General features: G+C 39.5%; 1 protein-coding gene across 1 annotated transcript in view; it reads right to left on the bottom strand.

Moving 5' to 3' along the window:
* Positions 1 to 25654, bottom strand: part of LOC126249149 (ankyrin-3-like) — a 602141-nt gene that overhangs the window by 274990 nt on the left and 301497 nt on the right. The window contains exons 6-9 of the mRNA XM_049950803.1: positions 23065 to 23220; positions 10760 to 10888; positions 7080 to 7277; positions 6695 to 6991 (exon numbers count right to left, since the gene is read on the bottom strand). Coding sequence (XP_049806760.1) covers positions 6695 to 6991; positions 7080 to 7277; positions 10760 to 10888; positions 23065 to 23220 — 780 coding nt within the window. The remainder of the gene's footprint in view (positions 1 to 6694; positions 6992 to 7079; positions 7278 to 10759; positions 10889 to 23064; positions 23221 to 25654) is intronic.

Below are 25654 nucleotides of genomic sequence, written 5' to 3'. Positions count from 1 at the left end.
ATGGGTCAGCTACAAATGACAGATGAATCACAATATGATGGCTATGGTTTGAGCTGCACATTCACCATCTGTACTGTTCAGTGTGCATGACTGCACAGATCTGGCAGTCAACAGTAGCGGCAATGTTAGTCAGGTAAGCCCATCCACCACAGAAAGATAATACCACATTGGATGGGAAAAATCAGTTTGTAAGTGTCCTGTGGCTGAAAACAGCATAAAAAGCAAGATAGCATTGGTTTCCAAATGTTGTGAAAGTGGCGCAAAACATGCTCATTATGCTGTCTACAGTTTCCTGGGACACGTTGAACTTGAGAAACGGCATATTTCACAACAGATCAAAGTGTCTCAGAGGTAATGTTCAGAATGTGTTGCACAATGAGTGCCTTCAGTTAAACTATGTTCAAATGTGGAGCACTGGACACAACATATTTCAGATAACTCCACAGCCAGAAGTCACACATATTAAGATCAGGTTACCTGGATGGCCAGGCTGTAGGCAATGATGGCTGATAATTCTAGCATTTCTGAAATGTCTCTGCAACAGCCTCTTCACTGGCTGTGCAATGTGTAAAGGAGTGTCATTTTTGCATAAAAATGATTCTACCCACACATCCACACTGTTGAAGAGTTGGAATTAGGCTAGTGCACAAAAGACTCTCATAGAGTTTATCAGTGATGGTACAGGTAACAGAACCAAAGGGCTCATCTTCTCAAAAAAATACAGCTCTATGATAAATGATGCAATCGACCAGCACCACATAGTCACCTTTAAATAATGAAGTCGAACCAGTTGATGTGTATGTGAATTTTCCATTGCCCCCATTTTGCAATTCTGGATATTGACATATCCTTGGAGATGTTCATAATGTTCACAGAATGTTACATTGTCATTCATTGTCCACTTCAATATGAGCAATGAATTCCAGAGTGAACATTTGTCTTGCTGGAAGGTCATCAGGAAGCAACTCCTGAACATGGATGATTTTATATGGATAGTAGTGAAGGATGTTTCATAGGATTTCATGCACTATGCTCACAGGCATGTCCAACATTCAGGTCCTTCCCTGTCCTGCAATGTTGCGGTCACATCTTTGAGAGACATCAGATCATCTGCTTTGCTCCCTCTGCCACACTGCAATTCAAAGGAACCTGTCATTTGTAATTTTTTAATCATTTTCTCCAGACCCTCTCCAGACACTTTCATACACTTGACTGTCATGAAATTCTGCGGGGCTGCTGGAGGACAGTCAACATTCCTGTAAAAGAGGTTTACCAGCAGCATGTGATCCTTCACAGAGACAGTCATGCTGGGCATCTCAGATGCAAATTGAGGAACAGCTATGTGCTGTGCACTTTTTGCTATGCATATTTTGACATTTTGACACTTACAGCACTATCTATTGATCAAATTTTCGTTAATATTTTTCCCATGGTTTTTCCCATCACTTCAGTAATATGCTGTTGAAGTCTGACATCATTCTGAGCAGGTATTCTCTTTCTACAGTGTTTTGAAACTCGAACTTTAATTATGGACACCCTGCATATAATTAATATTGGCACAGTAGTTACAGGTAAGTCATTGTATTGTATTGCATTTAAAGGAGATGGATATTCTTGGCTTTCTCCCACATCCTTAGTATCCTCTGTAGTATTCACAGAATATGAAATATGATTCGCCCACTGGAAGAAAAAAAAAAAAAAAACTTCACTGAGTACAATATGTGCTGATCCAGTACTACTCATGTAAACCCGATCATTACTGCTTGTGAGTTTTTCTTTGCTGCTTCAGTCTCTGTACTCTACCTTATTACCAATAAAAGGTAAATTTGAACAACTTGCAAAAATATATGTGATCCTTACACATCCTTGAAAGTCTGCAACCACAAGCATCTGTGGTAAAATTGGTGGTTCTCACAAATCCCCCCTTACCTAAACTTAACATTAAAGACAAGGGATGTATCAGGTTTGTCAAACCTTTTTTGTCAACTGTTCCTGTCAATCAATATAGAGAAAATACAATTAGCATCTTAAAAATCTCTTTATACAAGCTTTATATCAACAACTAAGCAAAATATGTTCATAAATGAAAGTTTCAAACTGGTGCAATACACACTATTGAAAAATCTAATGTTCACATAAGATAAATATTTCATGTCTTGTGTAACTGCTTTTGCATTACTCTGTCACCGAATATTATGCTTACAAGGAAAAATATATAATTCAAAACCTTTCTCAATGATCATCACCAACTTCTGAATATCAAATGAACACATCATAGGCTATTTCACCATTACTATAAAAACTTGTAGCACATACAGGAGAAAGAAGGATGACAAACAGAACATAAATTAATACAACAAACTGTATTTTCATACTTTAAACAAAATAGTATCTTCATCTGTGGTTCTTACCTCATACTTTCAATTATCAGTTGGAGTTAGGTTACTTTGCTATTTATCAGTGTTCTCTGTACATGTGTAATTAATAAAATTAAGAATTTCAATTCATAATTATCTGAAACGTGAAAACACAAGGACAGAAAACTACAATTTTTAACAGTTTCAATAAATGCTACTCAAATAATTTTATATCTTTTTTTTATTCACCATGAAACTTTCATTTATGGTGGTCCCACATAGTCTGAAATTGGATCTCCATCTCTTTGTATTCTATGAAAATAAGTTACGAGTTACTATCTATGTTCATTACATTTCATCTGCAGATGAAATATTAATTGTGAATGAAAATGAATTTCCAAAAAGTGTTGAAAATACTTTTTGTAAAGCTTGCATCCTGGTTCCATCAAAATGGACAGAACTAAAAGCATTACCTAGGTTTCTTAATGAGTTCGAACTAAATCACTGAAACTGTGTGACATCAAAACAGCTTGCAATGATCAGGAAATGACAGAAGCTAAACAAATGAAGTTTTTAGGCCTAAATACTGACTAAAATGTACATGAGAAGGTGCACAAAGACTATTTAAAAAATAAATTTGCACTGCAAATTTTGTCCAAGAACATGGACATCAGTATTACAGTGCATCACAGTTACTTTGAGTCAGTTATACATTATGAGTCCATCTTCCCGAGAATTCAACAAACCTTGCAAAGCTATAACCAAAAGGCAATTATTAATAACATGTGTGTTGCCAAATGAAGGGTGTTCCTTCATTCACTGTTAAAAAATTTGAAAATATTAACCATTTCTTCCCTGTGCATTTAAGAGCTCTTCTTTTTCTTGCACAAAAATTGATGTAAGTCTAAAACTTTCTACTTCCAGCTCAATTATAGCATTTGTCACAAAAAAATTTAACCTTTCATTCAATGTTCAAACTGTATGCCCAGATACCAGAATGTATGGGATTGAAAAATTATGATAATCTAAAAGGTAGAATATATGGAACATTGAAGTTGGTTCACTGACAAGATTGATCTTTACTTTTGTAGTTGAAAAGCACTATAGTTTTATTAAATAATTCATGCATGATGCAGACAGAGTGTGAATAACAAAACTGTATATTTTGCTGCAGACTGAGAATGCAGCAGGTGACACATTACTGTGTCACTGTATCACAGTAATGTGTGGAAAACAGCATGAAACTCCTGTATTCCTCTAATTTAAAGAAATGTTCATTTTAAATCTTGACATGCTCCCTGTGTAATAAAACAAATTATTTGAAAATTGTACATTATGAGATGAATAAAGCAAATTTAACAATTCTGTTTTATTCTTGGTCATAAAATAGTCTTCACGAGTAATATGGCAATTGAGCTTTAAGGAAACAGCTTAGGATTTTTTCATGCCTTTGACACCTCAAAGTCATCTTTACGACCTCTGCTTCAGCCTACATCACGTACACAGTTGCTTACAACCACTGTTACTATTTTTACTGTCACTAATTCCCAAATATCATTGGGAACATACACACAGAAAGGGATTGGAGAAAGAGGAAGCTCACATTGTACCAACATGATATATAACATACAGAGACAAACAGGTACACAAGCTACAAAATATAATGTTTGTTGAGGACAGGGATGAGGAATCATGCTACATGTGAAATGATAACATGCTGTTTATAGCATGAACAATTTATATTATGAACAAGCCCAGGGAATGAGTACCAGGATAAAATGATGAAATAACAGCATCATTCTTAGCCTGTCCTCTCTCCCACCCAATTCTCACTTTTTTCATCTATTTACATTTCCTCAATCTTATTTCATCCCCAGTCACCCACCCCATCATCACTTTTGGTCTGTTAATAAGGTTTAACTCCACAAATAATTTGAATTTTAGAGTTTATCCTTATAAATTCAATATAAGACAGTCACCAGAGCAACAAAAATTACTGAGAGAGAGAGAGAGAGAGAGAGAGAGAGAGAGAGAGAGAGAGGGAGGGAGGGAGAGAGAGAGAGGGAGAGGGAGGGAGGGGGACAGAGAGAGGGAGAGAGAGAGAGGGAGAGAGAGAGAGAGAGAGAGAGAGAGAGAGAGAGAGGGAGAGAGAGAGAGGGAGAAATATTTAAGCAGTTTGTGCAATGAAATACAATTTTGATTATCGGTTCCTCATAATTGTAATAAGAGAAGAGAAGGAGTTTGATAAAGGGAAAGGATTTCTGGTAATGGTACAGGAGCTAATTTAAAGCAAAACTGATTTTATAACCTTTCTATGCCTTTACCATATTTACCCAATTATAAGATGACTTTTTCCCATATTTGTCATTCAAAAATAGGTAAATGGTTTTACACCATTTAACAGATTAATATAGGGGTCCTTTCAGATTTACAGATGAAGCTATTAGGGTTTCATACACATTTATTTTGAAAAATTCCGATGTGTAGAGGTTAACAAATAATACCTTCATTCAAATAGGCTTGAAATTTCCCAGCACACAGAAGCACTCAATAAAGTATCAATACTGTTCAATCAATCACATGACATTTGACTTGCAGCACTAGTGCAACAGATGGATACGTGAGGAACTATGAACTAGGCACTACAACAATCTAATGTTGTATTTTAAAAATTGACAATTTTGTGAAATACAGGAGAAAGTAGCATTAAATTGGCTGTGGACAAATTGTTCATGCTCATATGGTGGGTGCTTCCATATCCAAAAGAGCAGAAATTTTCAATGTTTCAAGACACACTGTATCGAAGATCTTTGCCACATATAAGAAAAGGGGAAAAACATCATCCACCATGTCACAATGTGGATGAATAGCATTAAAGCTATCAACTCATAAATGTTTGTCGTATTTGAATAGGTTTTCAATAGGAGTTCTCATACATGTATGGATACCGTATACATACATTTATGCTGATTTTTAAGTGAAGGTAACAATGAAAGGTGAAGTCCTTGTACTTCAAAAACCATTACATGATTCTGAATCAAAGTCAGTGTTTTATTTGAATATGAGAAACTAATAATTTACAAAGTGCCTTGCAAATGAAAATTTGGTAGCTCATCATATATCAGAATACCCAAGAAAAAAATTACCAGCTTTTAATCCGCTTTAGAACAAGATGGTGACATTCAGATGAAATGAGAAAGAAAATTAATCCAGAACTGAATGCCTAACAAATGAAACAAATCGCATTAAATTGATTGCAACTGTTACCACAACAATACATTACAGCAGAAAGACCCATTGTGGAGTGAATGCCAACAGACAGCATTAGATTTCAGGATGAGCGAAGGTTCGAGCATTGGAATGAATCATGATTGTGATCATTTATTTATGTATTAGTTGCTGTTGTTTCATGTAACCTGCACCCTAGAAGATACAGCCATCTCTGTTTCACTGCTGCTCAAGCAAAGCACTATGGAAGGTTTGGTGAGAGAAAGGTGACATGAGCTTAGCTGAGAACTATAACCAATGTGGGGAGAGGATTGGTGAGCGGGCAACAAATTTTGTCTTGCTGCCAACCATGGGAACCATACTGCATACTTTGGCTTTTTATGGACATCTAACACATTTGACTGCAATTTGCCTGAATCAGTTTGTACCAGGAATTGAATTGACTTTACAATTGGCCAAGTACTCAACAACAGTATACATTTCTGCAGGAGATGCTAAAAGTCTAGACTGCGGCCAGTGGTGTACTTACGTGTTTTGTGTAGAAATGTTAGCAAAGTTTACCATGAGGCAAGGTGGACAAGATAGGGGGTGTATCAGCTGCTGAATCTACACAGTCTTTGAGTAAGTATCAGGCAGACAATATGTTTTTGTAACAAAAAATATTGTAACATTCTCATGTCAGTACAGATGTGAAATCCGCTGTGTGTTAAAAAACATAAAAAAAATTAAAAAAGAAAAAGAAAATTGCAACATATCTGGGAGAAACAGCCAAATATTTTTGAGAAGATATAAGTTCCACAGCTGTCCTGTTAGGATGATGATGATGATCAAATATAGTTAACATAAACATTTTTTTGTTTTTTATTTCTCCTTGTATTATCAAAATTTAGACGTCCAATAAATGACATAAATTTAATGTAGGTGTAATATCAACTCTTTAGGCAGCTACCTTAGGTCAATAGAAGTTTGTAATTTTGATTAGTATGTAAAAATATTAATTTTTCTCATGAACCTTCTTAAAAAAGGGGTGTTGTCTTATATTCAGGGTTGTCTTATACTTGAGTAAATATGGTATATACAAAAACAATTTAATATATCTAGTAACAAACCTCAGTTGTTGCTTCAATGGATGCACCATGTTTCAGGAGCAGCTCAACCACCTTTATGCGATTTTTCTTGCAAGCAATGTGGAGAGGAGTGAATCCATTGAGTGCTCTGGCATTTGGGTCAGCTTTGCGATCCAATAGTAGCTTAGCTACTCTCACGTGACCACAGTGAGCTGCAACATGCAGGGCAGTAAGGTAGTCTACAGTCACTTCATCAACTGGTGCACGATGGTACAAGAGAATTCTTGCTGCATCAACATGGTCTCCTTGTGATGCCATGTGCAAAGGTGCCAGGCCGTTCTGAAAAGTTAGTAATGTTGAGAATGTATTATTGTTATAAAAATATATTATTTTTGTCCTTAATGTCAAGTATCCATATACAGCATACCTTGGTCTTTGAACTTATTGGTGCCCCTCGCTCTAGCATCATGTCAACTACCTGTTCATGGCCTGAACGGGCAGCACAGTGCAGTGGTGTCAGTCCATCTCGTGTTTTTGATTCAATGTTAGCACCTTTCCCCAAAAGTAAGGATACCATATTGGTCTTGCCCCATTTGGCCGCTACATGAAGTGGTGTTATGTTGTGCTGCAAATATTATTAGCATTTATTTAAATGAGATATACACTTTCAGAGTACCTGAATCATCAAATTTACAAAATGGTAGCAGAGATATGAACAAATAAATTTTGACAAAAATGCTTGATCATCCTGATATACCATCTCTCCATCAACCCAGTGGGTTTTTGTATTATCATTAAGTATATCTACCTCTCTTCTGTTACAGGGACACAGGGAGGAAACTTTGGCATTTTGTACCTCTTGCTTGTGGGCATCTTTTTGCTTCCTGACATCATATATCAGATTTTTTAATATTTCACTTAGCTTCCTTTTCTGATTTGAACATAGTTTCATTTTTAATGACAATATACTAACACAACAGACTGAAATGAGCTTTTCCCAGTAACTTATCCACATGTTGGCTTCATGTTACACACCAAATTTCCTTTTTCAATATATAACTGTCAACATGACACTTTTATCAGTCTGATAAATCACAAATCTACATTCATATCTGTATTTCACAAGCCACAGTATGGTATTTTGCACAGAGACACAGCACACTGAATCATTTCACCCTCTGTGCCATTCACAGGTGGTGAATGGGAAGACTGTCATTACCCCTGTCTGAAACTTCCTGGCAGATTAAAACTATGTGCCGGACCGAGACTCGAACTTGGGACCTTTGCCTTTCATGGGCAAGTGCTCTAGACACAATTCGGCAAACAGCAGTACTGCCGAAATTAAAGCTGTGAGGACGGGTCGTGAGTCGTGCTTGGGTAGCTCAGTTGGCAGAGCACTTGCCCGCGAAAGGCAAAGGTCCAGAGCTCGAGTCTCGGTCTGGCACACAGTTTTAATCTGCCAGGAAGTTTCATATCAGTGCACACTCCGCTGCAGAGTGAAAATCTCATTCTCATTACCCGTGTCCATTTCTCTAATTTTGCCTTCATGGCCATAACACAAAAGTTTGATAAAGTTACATGTTTTTTGCCTAACAAAGTGCCTTTCTTGCAATGTCTTCCACTGAAATTTGATGAGCCTTTCTACAACGCTCCTAAGTTGACCAAAGAATCTTGAGACAAATCATGTGACTATATTTTGCATGTTCTCTATAAATAACTTGGTAAGCACCTCAGACTGACAAAGAGTACTCAACTAATGGTTTTGTAAATTATCACATTTCTGGAAGAATTAAATTTAATGAAACCCCATCAGGTCCACTGGCCTGGCTCTATTGCCTTCTTCACTTGTCTTTCAGTTTCATGCTCATTTATTTCTATATGCACCATTTCCTTCTCATGTGTTTGAAGATTAGAAGTAGGAACAGTGTTGTGATATTCAGTGAAAGAATTTTGAAAGACAGAATTTAATATTTAATCTTCAGTTTATCATCTCACATTTTACTGTCATCATTATCATTAATCATCTGGACAGATAACTTTGACTGACATTAAAATTACTTACGGATTTGACAATAGATAAGTATATGTGTGGAAGGAAGAAATTGCAGATGTTGAACTACTGACTTGGCTGTGGCTCCAGCTAGCAACAAGCATCACAGTTTTTGTCAAACAATTAAGATATTTTTTTATTTGGGAGTAATAGACACAACTCGACAAACAGCATAAGCATTGAGTCATCAACAGGCACACACAAAAAAGAATAAAGCTTTGCTAGCTTTTGGAAGAAATCCTTTGACACTATCATATGCACACAAACACCTGCACACCCACTTTATAGGTGCACACAGTGAGTGAGTGAGTGAATGAGTGTGAGTGTGAGTGTGTGTTCTACGTTGTCAAAGGATTTATTCCGTAACTAGTTGCCTCCAACTAGTATCTCATGGTCTGGGTATTTATGCACTACTGACCAAAGACTTTCTTTGAATGACTCAAGAACTGTGGTATCAAAATTGGTTGGCCAGTAAAAACATCCAACAATTAACCTGGTTTCTGCTAGACCTGTTGTACTTGACCAGATCACTCCACTGTTACAAAGCTTCAACCTCAATAGACACAATATTTTTGTCAGCTGCAATGAACACTCCCCCTCCTATGGTCTCTTATCTGTCTTTTTTATATGCATTCTGACATTGCACCACGACTCACTAAATATCTCTGAGCTTTCCACATTGGGTTGCAGCCAGCTCTTGGTCCCGAGAATAATTTGCTTGCAAGAACTTTCCTGAAGGACAGTAAATTCAGGAACTTTGTTGTGAATACTTTGACAATTTACTGATAAAATTTTGACAGTCGAAGTTTCTTTACTCTCAACGTGTTCTGACTTCCCTTGCTGCATATCAACTGGTGAGTGCTCATAAGTGTACCTCAAACTACCGCCTAGCCTGAAAGGCTACCTCATGTGCATTCCATGAGTACTCGCTACCCAAGTACCTGCTTCCTTTGTGTACTGCACCCCTGACCTGTCAAGGGGTGTCCTACAAATTCCCAACTAATAATGCAGGTGCCTTCTCAATAAAGGTAGTAGGACAGATATTATAATTACCAACCAGTCTTTCTGCTTACCTCCTTCTCAAAGCTACTAGAAAAGTATATGTATGCAAGAACAGTAGCACATCTATACCAAAATGAGGTACCTAGTCCCAGTTAGGATTTTAGATGGGTTTCTCCACAGAACATGCGATGTTTCAATTCATGAATTGGACTATACAGAATTTATGTGAGAAAATGCTGCTAACTGGTATTTTCTGCAACTTGTAAAGTGCATCTGATTGTGTAGTTTATAGAGTTCTTCTAAAGAAGTGAAATGCTCACTTGCGGTGATACGGTATCTGAGATCTTGTCAGTGACTGGTTTCTCCCTAACTACATGAACGCACATGTCACATTCAGAAACCCACATAGTCTGAACAATAAAACAGCATCTTCAGAATAGTGAATAATCAGTAGAAATATACTGCAGGGATTGCTATTGGATCAACTCTTGTTCTTTTTGTATCCAAGAGGTTCTCTGCAAATGGATTGCCACTGAACTTAGATAAGATACAACACACACACATTTCAATTCTGAATCAGGCCAGACCAAACTATCAGAAATAATACATGTCGGAAAATCAATAACTGAAACAGAGTATTCTAAATTCTTTGATGTTTATATTTAGAAGAACCTGAACTGGAAGTCAGATGCTGCACACTTTAAACATCTGTGCTTTGTAGCTTCCAGCCACACTTACAGTCAAATGATGTCTGGCAGTAAATATCTAATACTCCTAACAGGCCAGAAGCAGCTTTTTATTACTAGGGCTTTAATATATCTCTGCCTCAGATATAACAATTCACAACCACAACAGTGTGGCAAGTCACCAATGAGAATTTAAATTACTTAGCATCTAAGAAGTTGCACTGTTTTTATCAGCTGTAGCATGCGTTTGTAAGACCATAGGAAATAATAATAATAATAATTACTTGCGGGAAAGGTATTTACTCATAGAAATGAAATGTGTAGCATGTCATACATAATTTCAAACTAATACTTTCATTAAATACTAACCTTGGCAGAGTAATTAACATCAGCACCTCTACTGAGAAGAAGATTTGCTATATTTTCATTTCCATAGTGAGCTGCAATATGGAGAGGAGTGAATCCACTCTTTGAGGTCACATCTGGATTATGATCATTCTGTAAAATAAGAAAGGTTTTGTGGAATTAAATGGATGCAATAAAGGGTAGAGGAAGCTTAATTTATGGCTCCTCAGGAGGAAGATTAATACAGAAAAGCATTTCCATTCTCTTCTCAATGTGATCAGGTAAAAACTTTTCATTAGGACAACACTAAAGCATGTAAGTATCACAATTTAAAATAAGTTATGAGTCTTACATGCTTATGCACCACCCTGTTTCCAACTTTTGCAACTAAAGTACTACAATATCATGCGCACTTTGAAATTTTCTCATCTACTACCAGTGTGGTCTTATATGTTTTTAACATAATTATAGGCATTATTTCTCTTTATTGATGAAGATAGATACTTTATCTGTGCTGTCATCTGAAGAGTGAGGTTCCAAAGCAAGGTTGGTACCTTGCAACACAACCACAAGAAACGATAGTCACTGTAAGCTGCATCAAGTAATGAGACACACCAGTGTAGCCATAACCGTAAATTTTTTGCTACACTGCCATATCCTCTTATCTACTTACAGCCAAGCACAGGACCACTCTGCACAGTTTTCAATCATTGACTAAGATGACAGCATCATCATCTAGTAGGCCAGCAGTAATGTCATAGGTAGAACTAAAAGTAACAGTTATTGCTAAATGTACTCTGGTGGAGACACCTGTATTTTGTCTGTATCTAGTGACATTACAGTGTTCAGAGACTGTTGTAAATACTCATGACATTGATTGTAAAAAGTTGTGTAAATATTCTTATCTACGTTATAATAAATAGCTACCTAATATTTTATGTGTTATAGTATCCACTCAGTCTTCTCCTGGAGTAAACCAAAGAACCCACCATCGTACTAGGGACTGTGTTTTCAACTGGTACAAAATTATCATCACTTGTACTGTTTATGCACATTAGTTTCAACTACGACTTGCAACAAAGCCTTCTGCACACCAATTTAGTTACACAGCTTTTGCTGTAAGCATTAAGTGACTGTTAAATGTGATGAGATATAAACTGCATGTCACACATGAACATTATGTATGTGCCAGTATATCTGTGCTCTAAAAATTGTTAACTGCTACTACACTTAACTTATAAGGAAATTCTGAAGATCATGTTTTCAGGCATGTATTTACTTGTAGTTTGGTTACCCTGACTAAGTAATGGCACCAGCCGCATTCTCCAAATAAATGGTTGGTGACGCCCTCATCAAAATTAATCAAATCACTAGTGTCCTTGAATTTCAAGTAAATTCACTTTTTCTTAGTCTCCTATATATTTGACTGTAAATTGCCAAAAGGCCTAATTTTCCAATTTTCTTTTCAACACCTAATAGATGTTACAGCAGAAAGTAACTAAACTGAGGTTTCACTCTGGTAGTAGTAATACCATATGCATATGCATACTGGAAGTTTGATGTTCTGGCTAGGAATGTACACTCCTGGAAATGGAAAAAAGAACACATTGACACCGGTGTGTCAGACCCACCATACTTGCTCCGGACACTGCGAGAGGGCTGTACAAGCAATGATCACACGCACGGCACGGCGGACACACCAGGAACCGCGGTGTTGGCCGTCGAATGGCGCTAGCTGCGCAGCATTTGTGCACCGCCGCTGTCAGTGTCAGCCAGTTTGCCGTGGCATACGGAGCTCCATCGCAGTCTTTAACACTGGTAGCATGCTGCGACAGCGTGGACGTGAACCGTATGTGCAGTTGACGGACTTTGAGCGAGGGCGTATAGTGGGCATGCGGGAGGCCGGGTGGACGTACCGCCGAATTGCTCAACACGTGGGGCGTGAGGTCTCCACAGTACATCGATGTTGTCGCCAGTGGTCGGCGGAAGGTGCACGTGCCTGTCGACCTGGGACCGGACCACAGCGACGCACGGATGCACGCCAAGACCGTAGGATCCTACGCAGTGCCGTAGGGGACCGCACCGCCACTTCCCAGCAAATTAGGGACACTGTTGCTCCTGGGGTATCGGCGAGGACCATTCGCAACCGTCTCCATGAAGCTGGGCTACGGTCCCGCACACCGTTAGGCCGTCTTCCGCTCACGCCCCAACATCGTGCAGCCCGCCTCCAGTGGTGTTGCGACAGGCGTGAATGGAGGGACAAATGGAGACTTGTCGTCTTCAGCGATGAGAGTCGCTTCTGCCTTGGTGCCAATGATGGTCGTATGCGTGTTTGGCGCCGTGCAGGTGAGCGCCACAATCAGGACTGCATACGACCGAGGCACACAGGGCCAACACCCGGCATCATGGTGTGGGGAGCAATCTCCTACACTGGCCGTACACCACTGGTGATCGTCGAGGGGACACTGAATAGTGCACGGTACATCCAAACCGTCATCGAACCCATCGTTCTACCATTCCTAGACCGGCAAGGGAACTTGCTGTTCCAACAGGACAATGCACGTCCGCATGTATCCCGTGCCACCCAACGTGCTCTAGAAGGTGTAAGTCAACTACCCTGGCCAGCAAGATCTCCGGATCTGTCCCCCATTGAGCATGTTTGGGACTGGATGAAGCGTCGTCTCACGCAGTCTGCACGTCCAGCACGAACGCTGGCCCAACTGAGGCGCCAGGTGGAAATGGCATGGCAAGCCGTTCCACAGGACTACATCCAGCATCTCTACGATCGTCTCCATGGGAGAATAGCAGCCTGCATTGCTGCGACAGGTGGGTATACACTGTACTAGTGCCGACATTGTGCATGCTCTGTTGCCTGTGTCTATGTGCCTGTGGTTCTGTCAGTGTGATCATGTGATGTATCTGACCCCAGGAATGTGTCAATAAAGTTTCCCCTTCCTGGGACAATGAATTCACGGTGTTCTTATTTCAATTTCCAGGAGTGTATATCATCTGTATTAAATTGTGAGTGATCGTTAGTGGCTTCAGATGTTTATAATGGTGAGCAGAATGATGTGCAACAGCAGATATTTTCAAACAAATTTCTGAAGTTTAGAGAATAAGAGTACGGATGAATCTGTAAATTGCACGGACGGGGGCAGGGGCAATGACCAATTAAGGATTAAGATAATGTGTTTATCTGAGATGAAATATATTTAATGATGCTTTTCAGTTCCGAGATGAGACGGATGCAGGCTTTTCAACACTGCGTTGGAGCATGAACTGGTACAACACCAGAAACTACTGGAGTTGCACATTTTAGGTATGACTATGACAGAGGTGAGACAACTTGCTTTTCAAATAGCTGAGAAAAGCAAAGACGAAACTTAGTTTAGGGAAAGAAATATCATACAAAAAAGACCTTTTGGTGATGACAGTAATGCTTCCAAAGATTGCCACTGTTTGTACTGCTTGCAACAATACTTGTATTCAAAACTCAGAGAAAACTGGTTGAGATGTCAGCAGTGTAATTTGTGGGCACACATTAAATGTGCTGGAGTACGTCACAGAACAAAAGAATTTATTTGTGATGTCTGCAAGTAGGTAGGATTGGTGAGAATTGTTTTTCCAAAAATGAAACTAATTTTGTTGTTTCATTGATTAACATTCATAATTCCACTTTCAGTCTACACTTTTAATATGATTGCACTGAGAAACCTTAATTGATACTATTTAAGAATTGTTTCTCGAATAGACTTATTTGTTAAGCACAAATCTATTAAATATATTAAAAATACCTAATGATTATCTGAATTTCTTACTTTTTCTTACTACTATGTTATTTTACCATAACATTGGTTTAAAATGACATACGGTGTAGTTTTTACAAGAATGTAATATTAATTTTGAAAACAGTGCACCAAGATAGTGAAACCTACATGTGAATGAAGCATGGTGCTGACACATAATGTTTTATTGAGCAAGAATGATCTAAACACAAAATGGTGTGTCATTTTAGCTGCACTTCCCCTACATCTTTAGCACATACATGTATAAGTGTGTTTATTATTGAATTGGAACTTACTTTCATGAAGGCCAATATATATGAGCCACTCAAAAAGTATGTGCTTCTGTGTGCATATATTTTCAAATAATAGAAATGCTCTTTCACTATCTATTACTGATGCACCTCCTTCCAAACAATTTGGTTTGTAAAACAAACAATTCGTTACAAATTAATATTATGAATGACACATTATTACAGTCTTCAGTTAGGATGCATAGTTAACAGTGGTTTATTATTTATCTTTTGGCAGGCAGAAAAGCCTCATTGACTCACATGACTTCATTGTAATGCTATCAGCTTCTCCTCTCACAGATAATACATATCTGAGGGTACACAAGAAGCCTCATAATTCTGAGTTTATTACTGTTTTATGTAATCTGCTCAAGCTGTTATGAACTTGCCACTGACAAATATAAATAACAGAAAAATATTAGCAACAATTTAAAAGAAATGATCAATAAATAGCAGAAATCAGTGACAAACTCCATTATGCAAATGATTTGACCTTCATCAGGTTTGACATGAACATTCATTAATTTTAATATAATTGTGTATCTGTGGAAAGGGCATTATTGTAGATAAAGCAACAGAATATAATGACAGAGAATTTTGTTCTTACATCTTTGTGTTATCAAAGAACCAATTCAATTGTCAATAAAGCTTGCAAATTTGCAATCTTTGGTTGTGAATATTCTTGTTAAAGTCACCATTCCATCAGCAAAATATTATCAATTTTTCATGTACCAGTGAATGGAGTTTTTAAAATTTCATCCATTCTCCAGGTACAAATATATTTTTTGTCATGTTCAAGACTAAATGATGGTTCATATAAACAAATCCATGTAGCATGATACATTAATACTGTGTCAATAACTAATTCCTTGATCCACTATGTTGCGGTGTTGTGAATGGGATACATGCCCCTGTCCTATGCAAATGGAGCATATACCTTTATATGGATGTGTTTAACCTCTTTACAATTATATAATGATGATACTGTTGTGATAACTTTGCATGGATGACATTTGTCAATGTTTTTCATTCAATGAATATTCTTGTACTAGGATATTTCTGCTGGTGAAATAATGTACCTTCAAACTGTATAAAAACTAGTATTCTGCTGTGTGAGTCATTGAGCCTAGATTTTAGCAGTCTAATATATTTCCATCATGACTGGGCTTCTGAACTACATGTTCCAAATAACTTTCAGAGGCAGCATTTAGTATTGTTTCACAGGGTGCTTTGTTATTTTCACCACTTAAAAAACAACAGTCATTCAACTGAGAGGAAGATGACTGATGTCTCCCCTAATTATGACACTGTGATAAGGGAACATATGTGTAATACTGAGCAACTGTACTCCAAGCTGTCTTGGACACAACTTCCTTAACAGGATGTATCATGACCAATCACCTGAATGTTTTGACCAATCTGTTTATGAAAATGTGGAACAAGCAGATGCCCTGCACTATACTCATTAACTGATTGATTTATTTTCAACAAGATTTTATAGTTGAAAAAATAGTGGTATTTTGTTAATCAAACCAAAGAAATTTTGACAGCAACAATATGCTTCACCACAGATTAAAATTTCTTGTCTCTAACAACTCCTCCTATATAATATATGTGATCTGGGTGTAAGTAATCAAGTACATATGTACATAAAAAGTCAGGAACATGTCACATCTATAACTATAATAAATAACTTCTTTACTGCATTAAAGAGCTAATATTTTGTGGCACTATCTTTTTGTTGACTCCCTAAGCTGCATACCACTGAAATATGTGTGCTTTCAGACGCCTTTTGTGGGTGATTGAGTTTTTTGTAAGGTAATATCAGTATGTTCTAACTCCATCCAAACAGGCCTTGGAAGTCCCAATGGTATCGATCAGCTGCCATGTCATCCGCAGCCCACAGGCATCACTAGATGCGGATATGGTGGGGCATGTGGTCAGCACATCGCTCTCCTGGCCATATCTCAGTTTACGAGACTGGAGCCGCTGCTTCTCAATCAAGTAGCTTCTCAGTTTGCCTCACAAGGGCTGAGTGTAACCCGCTTGCCAACAGCGTTCGGCAGACCGGATGGTCACCCATCCAAGTGCTAGCCCAGCCCGACAGTGCTCAACTTTGGTGACCTGATGGGAACGGTGTTACTACTGTGGCAAGGCTGTTGGCAGTCATGTTCTGCATTACTTAATTTTTATACTAAAGTTTAGAATAAGAATTCAGTAAGAAACTGCGTAACACAGCAGTAAAAAATTACCTGCTGCACCTCCATACCAACATACAACATTCTAATGACATACAAGCTGCAAACATACGTTACATGTCCATTTCAAAAGTAATGACAACAAATATGTCTCTTACCTGTCACACACCATAGCATTATTGTAAGATGCTATAGGAAAGTGACAGACATACATACATATGTGAGGTTCTTAAATGAAGTCACATTCCTCTAATTTCCTGAACAGCAAAAGCTGTACAATAGGTTACTGCTTCAAAGTTTATTTAAGAATTTGAAATATTAGTTGTCAATTATTCAGGAAGAAACTTAAAAGTGGTGGGTGCATAGTTGCTTTGGTGATCATGGTCAAGCTGACATTACCTATATGGAGAGGTGAAATAAGTTTTACTAGTAAAAAAGCTACTCTTGCCTTAAAACTGTTTTTAAGGTTTATAATTTGAGTTTCTCTACTATACACCACCATCAGGTGTGATGCATACTAATTGTGCACTTTTACTTTGCCCCTCTGCGATCAGTGGAAGTCACCTGACTTTGTGCCATTCTGGAATGTTTACAGTTGCTGCCAATGTTAACTATATAAAAGTATTGTGTGCCATAACCTTAGGCATCCATTGTTAATATAGTTATGTGTTCTCACAGGTAGTAATCGTTAAAATCAACAGTGTAGGGAAAGATAGATTGCTACTTACTGTAAAGATGACATGTTAAGTTGCAGACAGACACAATTAAAAGACACTTACATATAATATTTCGACCACAGCTTTCATCAGAAAAAGAGAGAGACACACACCATTCATTCACACAATCAAGCACACCTCACACAAACATGACTGCCAACTCCAGCAGCTTGGAGCAGAATACAACTATCATGTGGAATGGAAGCAGCAATCCGGAGGGGGTGGGAAAAGGAAGGGATAGCAGTGTATGGGTGGGGGGAGAGAGAAGTGCTGTCTGATGCAGTATGCATGGACGAGAATGCCAACAGGCACAGCATCAGGTTTTTGTGGGGCAGGGAGGTGGCAAAAATGGAGCAAAAAAAGGAGAGGCATGGAGAAAGATGGGTTGGTGCATGGGCAGAGGGCAGTAAACAAAGAGGGTGGGGGACGAGAGGTGGTGGGACAGAGAGGGTGGAAACATTAGGTAGAGGGTGTGGGGACAGTATGTTTTGTAGGTTGAGACCAGGATAATTATGGGAGTGAAGACTGTGTTGTAAGGATAACTCCTATCCGTGCAGTTCAGAAAAGCTGATGGTGGAGGAGAGAAGCCAGATGGCTCGGGCAGTGAAGCAGCAATTGAAATCAAGCATTTTATGTTCAGCTGCATGTTATGCCACAGGGTGGTCTGTTTTCCTCTTGACCACAGTTTGGCAGTGTCTGTTCATCCTGGTGGACAGCTGGTTGGTAGTCATACCAATAGAAAAAGCTGTGCAATGATTGCAGCAGAGTTGGTAAATGACATGGCTGCTTTCACAAGTGGCCCGGCTCCTGATGGAGTAGTATAAACTTATGACATGACTTGAATAGGATGAACTGGGTGGGTGGATTGGGCAGGTCTTGCCCCTGGGTCTTCCACAGGGATATGACCTTTGTGGCATGGGTTTGGGATTGGGAGTGGCATAGGGATGGACTAGGAAGTTGTGGAGGTTGGTTGGTTGATGGAACACTGTTTAAGGAGGGATGGGAAGGACCTTGAGTAGGATGTCCTTCGTCTCAGGGCATTATGATAGGTAATGAAAGCCATGGTGAAGGACGTGGTTGGTTGTTCCATTCTGGGTTGGTACTGAGTGATTAAGTGGGCACTCCTTTGTGCCTGCCTCTTGGGGGTAGTGGGAGGATTGGGGATGTGAGGAGAATTGGTACAGGAGATTTGGTCATGAACTAGGTCTGGGGGACAGTGCCTGTCTGTGAAGGCCTTGGTGATACTGTCAACATAATGAGCAAGGGAGTTATTATCATTGCAAATATATCATGCCTGGCTGGCTGTGCAGTATGGGAGGGATTTTTTGGTGTAAAAGGGACGACAGTTGTTTAAACACAGACACAGTCAGTGGATGATGGGTTTAATGTGTATAAAGGTCTTAATGGAGCCATAAGAGAAGAGGTCAATATTTAGGAACGTGGCATTCTGGGTTGAGGAGGACCAGGTAGAGCAGATGGGAGGGAAGCAGTTGGGGTTGCGAAGGAATGAATATGGGGTGTCTTGGCCCTGAATCCAAATCATGAATATATTGTCAATGAACCTGAAAGAGACTAGAGCTCTGACGTTTGGGTTGCTAGAAAGGCATCCTCTTGAAGACCCCTTCAGCAGATTGGCACAGGAGGGTGCCGTGGCTGTGCCACAGATTTGTTTGCACACCTTCCCTTCAAAGGAGAGATAGTTGTGGGTTAGGATAAAATTAGTGAGTTGTCACTGTGATAGTCACTGTGATCCATGGTAAAACCTTTGTCTGACTATATGATGATTAGGTCAGGATTTGTTATGAGGTTGTGTATGGCTATTCTTTCTTCTGCTTAAAGGTTGGTATTCTGAGGAAGGGACCTGAGGAAGGATGGTGAGGCTAAATTGGACGTAAGGAATTTCTGGAAGGTGACCAGCAGATGGCTAGGTTGGAGGGCAGAGGATCATGGTTGGACAGTGGTATGAACTAGGAGAGGCAGGACCCAATATTGGAATTAGGTTGGCATTTGTTGGGGGATTGGCAGCAAAGAAGTGTTCCATTGCAGGGATCAGGAGAAGGAGAGTAGGTGTTTGCCAAGTCCAGCATGGCTAAATTTGAGTGTAGGGCTAAAGGTGAGGCCTTTGGATAGGACTGAAACTTCCATGGACCAGAGGATTTTGGCAAAAAGGTTAACAACAGTGTTAGAAGAATGTTTTGGCTCTGGATTTTGTGGAGTGTTGGTAGGAGTTTTGGGGGATATGGCAAGATGAAAAGGTTGGATAGGTTAGGTTTAGATGCTGTGGGAGGAGGACAAGGAGGAACATTATGGGTAGGATAGGTGTTGGAAACTGGTGTCCTGAGATGGCAGTGGGAGGTCAGCAGGTTCAATTACTTATTGAGATGATGTCTGGAATGCTCCACAGGGGGCCTAATTACCTATCATCATGGACTGAAATGAGGGACATCCTGCCGGAGATCCTTCCCACCCCTCCTGAAGTGGTGTTGCATCAACCACTCAGCCTCCACAACATCCTTGTCCACCTCTACATCACTCCTAATCTCATCCCCCTTGCCACAATGATCATATCACTGTGGAAGACTCAGGTGCAAGCCTAGCCCAATCCACCTTTCCAGAACTCCCTATTCCAGACCTGGCATAGGCTTATCCTATCGCATCAGGGACCAGGCTACCTGTGAAAACAGCCATGTCATTTACCAACTCTGCTGCAATCATTGCACTGCTTTTTATATTGGTATGAGTGTCAATGAGCTGTTCATCATGATGAACAGCCACCACGAAACTGTGGCCAAGAGCAAAGTAGATCACCCTGTGGCACAATATGCTGCTGAACACAAATGCTTGATTTCAATGGCTGCTTCACTGCCTGAACCATCTGAGTCCTCCCTTCCATCACCAACTTTTCTGAACTGTGCACATGAATGTTATCCTTACAACACAGTGTCTGCTCCCATAATTATCTCAGCCTCAACCTACAAAACATACTGCCCCACACCCTCCACCGAACAGTTCCCACCCTCTCTGTCCTATCACCTCCTCCCCACTCTTGTCCCCTACCCTCTGTTTGCAACACACTGTCAACTCACCTACCCATCTTTCACCATTCTGCTACTTTTTGCTTCATTTTCCCCACCTCGCTGCCCCGCAACAACCTGATGTTGTACCTGTTGTCATTCCAATCTCTGCACACTCTGCCAGACAGTGCTCCTTTCTCCCCCCACCCATACAGTGCTATCCCTTCCCCTTCACCACCCCCTCAAGACTGCCGATTCCATCTCTTGCGATAGTTCCATTCTGGCCAGAGATGCCAGAGTTTGGTGGTTATGTGTGTGTGAGGTGTGCTTGGTTGTGTTAATGAATTGTGTGCATTTCTCTTTTTTTTATGACAAAGGCTGTGGCCAAAAGCTTAGGTGTAAGTGCCTTTTAATTGTGCCTGTCTGCAACTTAATGTGTCACCTTTTCAGTAAGTAGCAATCTGTTTCTTCCTACATTGATGATATCCTACTTGGAGTTTCCACTGTGTGATTGTTAATGTGATTTACAGAAGAGAAGGAAGAGGGCTATACCTAGTCCTTGTAGCGAGGTGTGATCAACTTTCATGTTACCTCTGTGACTCATTAACCTATTACACATCCACTCCTTTTATAACCTGTAAGTTGGCTGGTCTGGGAAAAGGAGGTGGGGCGTGTCTTAGCAGCCAATGTGCTATGAGCTGATCGCAAGCTTCCCCTCCAGCATCACCTTGTCAGGGGCAAGTGAAAGTGTGCGATCCATACTGACCATTTATTTAAGAATTTTTGTCTGTTAGTCTATGACTTTCTTGTTGCATTGAATAAATATCTTTGAACAAAAGAATATTTATATTTACATGATTTTTTTATGCATTTCTGTAACGGCTCCATTTCTGTCACTGTCTTCTAAGGAAACTTCATTAAACGTCTCATCACTCAATTTCCTCATGTTGTCACTTCACAAAACACTTTGTCTAATTTATACCAATTTCTGCATTAGAGTTTTCTATCTTCTATTTGTGCTGCACTCTGTCATACAGGTTAATGTATCATCCACTTCCAAAGTCCAATGTTTTTCTCATTTACTGCACTATTTGATATTGTTCTTCCCTTCACTTCTACTTTTCAATTACATTAATGAGTCAAAATATAATGATGGTTGAAGGATGAAGTAACCACAAGCACATGGGGGATGTACAGGCAAAACCACAAGTAGACAACAAATGTTGAACTTTCATGTCTCATAAGAAAACATGGGAGTTGGAGGGTTGACCATTCTGTTAAGATGGATAAGGAGCAATCTGTGACAGATCTGATGTCAGTGTGCAATGCAGGTGCAGTCAAAAGTGTTTCCAAGCCTGCTGTTTAGTGCACATTGTTGAACATTATGTTCCACAACAGGTGACCACCACAAGTTCCCATGTAGACCAGATGATAAAGTCGATTATGATTCCAGTGGGTACAGAATCATTGAGATTGGAGTGGTGATCAATGGAAACTTGTTGCTTGGTCAGATGTATCACATTTCTTGTTACACTAGGTTGATGTTCACATATGGATAAACCATTGTCCAGGCAAATGGCTGCTTGAAGCTGGCGCCATGCCATGGACACACACTGGTGGTGGCACTATTATGGTATGAGGGACTGTCATCTGGGCTTCCACAGTACTTGCGATAGTAATCTAATGCACCATGACAGTTGTGGTCTACACGCACATTTTTGTGGACGCCACCTGCATCCCTTCATGCTTGATGCCTTCACCGAGGGTGATGGCATCTTCCAGCAGGATAATTATCCATATCACACAGCCAGACTTTTAGTGGTTGGAGGAGTGTGGTGGTGAACTCACACTGATGTCTTGTCCACTGAATTTGCCCAATCTGAACCTGAATGAACACATCTGGGATGCTAGTGAGCTCACTTTCATGCCTGCAAGTGACCAGTCCATAATTTATGGGAATTATATGACATGTGCACAATTATCTGGGCCCACATGCCTCTGAAAATCTACCAAAGACTTGCTGAAACCATGCCATGCAAAACTACTGCTGTATTGTGTTCCATAGATGCACAAACATACTATTAAGGAAGAGGTATAATGTTTTGGATCATCAGTATATTTTACTTAATTATCCATAGCTTTACTTGGTTAAAAGTATTTTCCTTTCTTTCATGTAAAAAATAAATTATTTTTCTTTAGTTCATACTCTGCCAATAAATGCAGTTATAATCAAACAAAATTTCACAGTAAGTCATTTACAGCACATTTATAATGGAACTAAATCATTAGATGCATAAATAAACTTAATTGGGCAAAGTTAACTCACCTGTAGCAACAAGGCTGCTGCTTTGCAGTCATCCTTTTTGGCAGCAATGTGCAAAGCAGGCAGACGCACTTTGCCTCTTGTGTCATTTTCAAGTAATACTGCAACAACCTTGTCGTGACCCTGTTGCATTGCCACAGCCAGTGGTGTGAACCCATCCTGTACAAAATTTTATAATTTCAGTGTAACTTACATGCAACGAAGTTCTGTCTATGAATGGAAGATTAGCTGCTTAGCTGATGACTTTTGTGTTGTATACCATTTTTCTTATAACTGCAAATAGTAAAGGTGACTGTATAATCAAATTATTCAGTGACTAATATTTGAGATAACACAACAATTAGGACAAAAATGCATACAAAACATGAAAAGCAAGCAGCTAATATGCCGGAAGATTAGGAAGAACCCAAAATAATGATTTTAGTTTGGGGACAGGAGAAATAGAATAGATGGAAATGAAAAGATGCCTGAATAAAATATATGCCTCAAGTTACTACATTTTACAACTCTATTTATATGTTTCAATTAGCACTAAATTTCTCTGGAAGGACATCCATTAATTACTCTTCTAAGAAAAGTGTTTGCATATTTCATGGTTTCCACCTTACTCTGATTTTCTGTTACTTCTAATTCCATGACTACCCCATTGTCTCAGAGCAAACAAGTGACTTTTAACACATATAGGAACACTGCACATTTGCATATGCTGTATGAGAAATTTACATGATGAAAACGAGAAGCTCTTTTGAGCTGCCTCTTACATCTACATAACAATGACATAGTATGTGCCGTGTCCTGCTACTAGTGCCGTGTCCTGCTACTAGTGCTAGTAATGTTGCTGTTTGGGTGTACCTAAATCAACCACTAGAGGCTGCCTGCAGGAAACGTGTGCATGGAAAGGTCTCTGTCACATCGTCTACCAGCAACTCGTGCCTTTATATACGCAAAGCAGCGCCGAGTCACTCTCACTATGTGCTTTTAATTTGTACTGCTTACATCAGTTATTTTGTGTATCGCTTATGTTGTGGCTTCTGGATGATTCTCTTGTATTATTACATGTCATGAGAGACTTATTTACATTATTATTCAGAGATTTCTGAATAAAGCCGTATCTGCATTACTCTGATCGGTTTCAAAATACTTGGTTACTACATGACTGGTGATGAGTTTGGAACGGTTTCCTCACATGCAGTCTTTAAATGTGGTTTCATCAGGTTCAGTCACTATGGATGCCATGCTACCAGCCTGACTTAACAGCTAACTTTGGCAGTGACCACTTTGTTGGCTTCCATTGATAGACAGGGTACTGTTCCACTAGTCTATCCACTCACTTTCTGTCCATATGATGATTCAGTCAAGGATTGGGAAGGTTACGAAAAAATACTCAGACAGTATTTTTTTGCTTTTGGCGTGACAGACTCTAATTTGTGCAAAGTGTTATTCCTCTCATGGATTCCACCTACAGTGTATCAATTACTGTGTTAGCTTGCCCATTTACAAGAATTGACAGCTCTTACTTTTGAACACATGTGCAGTTTATTGTCCAATTATCATCGTAAATGAATGCATGTCATAGTGAAGCAAACTGAATTCAACTAATGCTGCAAGAAACTAAGTCAGTCACACAGGGCCTGGGCAACTGAACTTCATGGCCTTAGCCATAAGTGTCAGTTCGTTATTGATGCCCATAATGATTCTTTTGCAGACACTATGGTGCATGACAATTATCTGTTTAGCTCCGTACAAGGAAGTGTGCCAGAAGGATTTATTCTGTGAAAAACCCCTGTTGGCTGAAGTTTTGTGACGAACACAGTCTTTTGAAGTTTCTTGGACAGCGGGTGACCAAATTGAAGTGTGGGGTGATGTGGCAGTAGTGTCACAAGATATGCCCACTAGGACAACAGACAGCTTGCACGAGGAAGCAGCGGTAAACATGGGGACCCAGTGCTGAGTAGATCAAGGCCAGCCAAAGCAGTCGTGACCACCACAGCACTAGCGTCAGTGTTCTCTGATTCGATCCTGTCCTTTCTGTTTTGCCCAGCTAGAAAGTTCGCCATACTCTAAGCACTGGGCTACTAGTAACGCTTGCCAGAAGAAAGGTCCGTCACATCTGCGTGTCGTTTGCCGACGGTTGCTCAGAACATGGACATGGATGTAAACTGTGTAACTCCAATGCTTTTGACTTCTCCCAAACTGCCTATCGGTTTCATAGAGATCTTACACAAATACCGAGTTCGAGCAGCAGTCCGTACAATGGTGTCATTCCAGTTCAGCCACATGCAAATGATTTCGTACAGCTTTGTTGAAGTACATGTCTTTACACTGCCATTCCCAAAATACAGGCAATTTAAAACTCATTTAGCATGTATTTGACAAGTTACCTGATTTTTTGTTTGGTGTCCACCATTTCTTCTCATGTCTAGAGCCAGTTTGTTTCTCGGTGATGTAAAGATAAACTGTTTGATCTCCCAAATGGTGAAACTTTTTTGGGCATTTGCAAAAAGTGTTTTGTGCTACCAGAAGTGGACGGTATGAAAATATGAGTACAGAAATTATTCGAATCACAAATAAATTTTTTATTTTCTTGTGTACC

The sequence above is a fragment of the Schistocerca nitens genome, chromosome 3, assembly GCF_023898315.1.
Source record: "Schistocerca nitens isolate TAMUIC-IGC-003100 chromosome 3, iqSchNite1.1, whole genome shotgun sequence".
In the NCBI taxonomy this organism is placed as follows: domain Eukaryota; kingdom Metazoa; phylum Arthropoda; class Insecta; order Orthoptera; family Acrididae; genus Schistocerca; species Schistocerca nitens.
The sequence above is the reverse complement of the archived record's forward strand: the minus strand, read 5'-3'. Positions and strand labels throughout refer to the sequence as shown.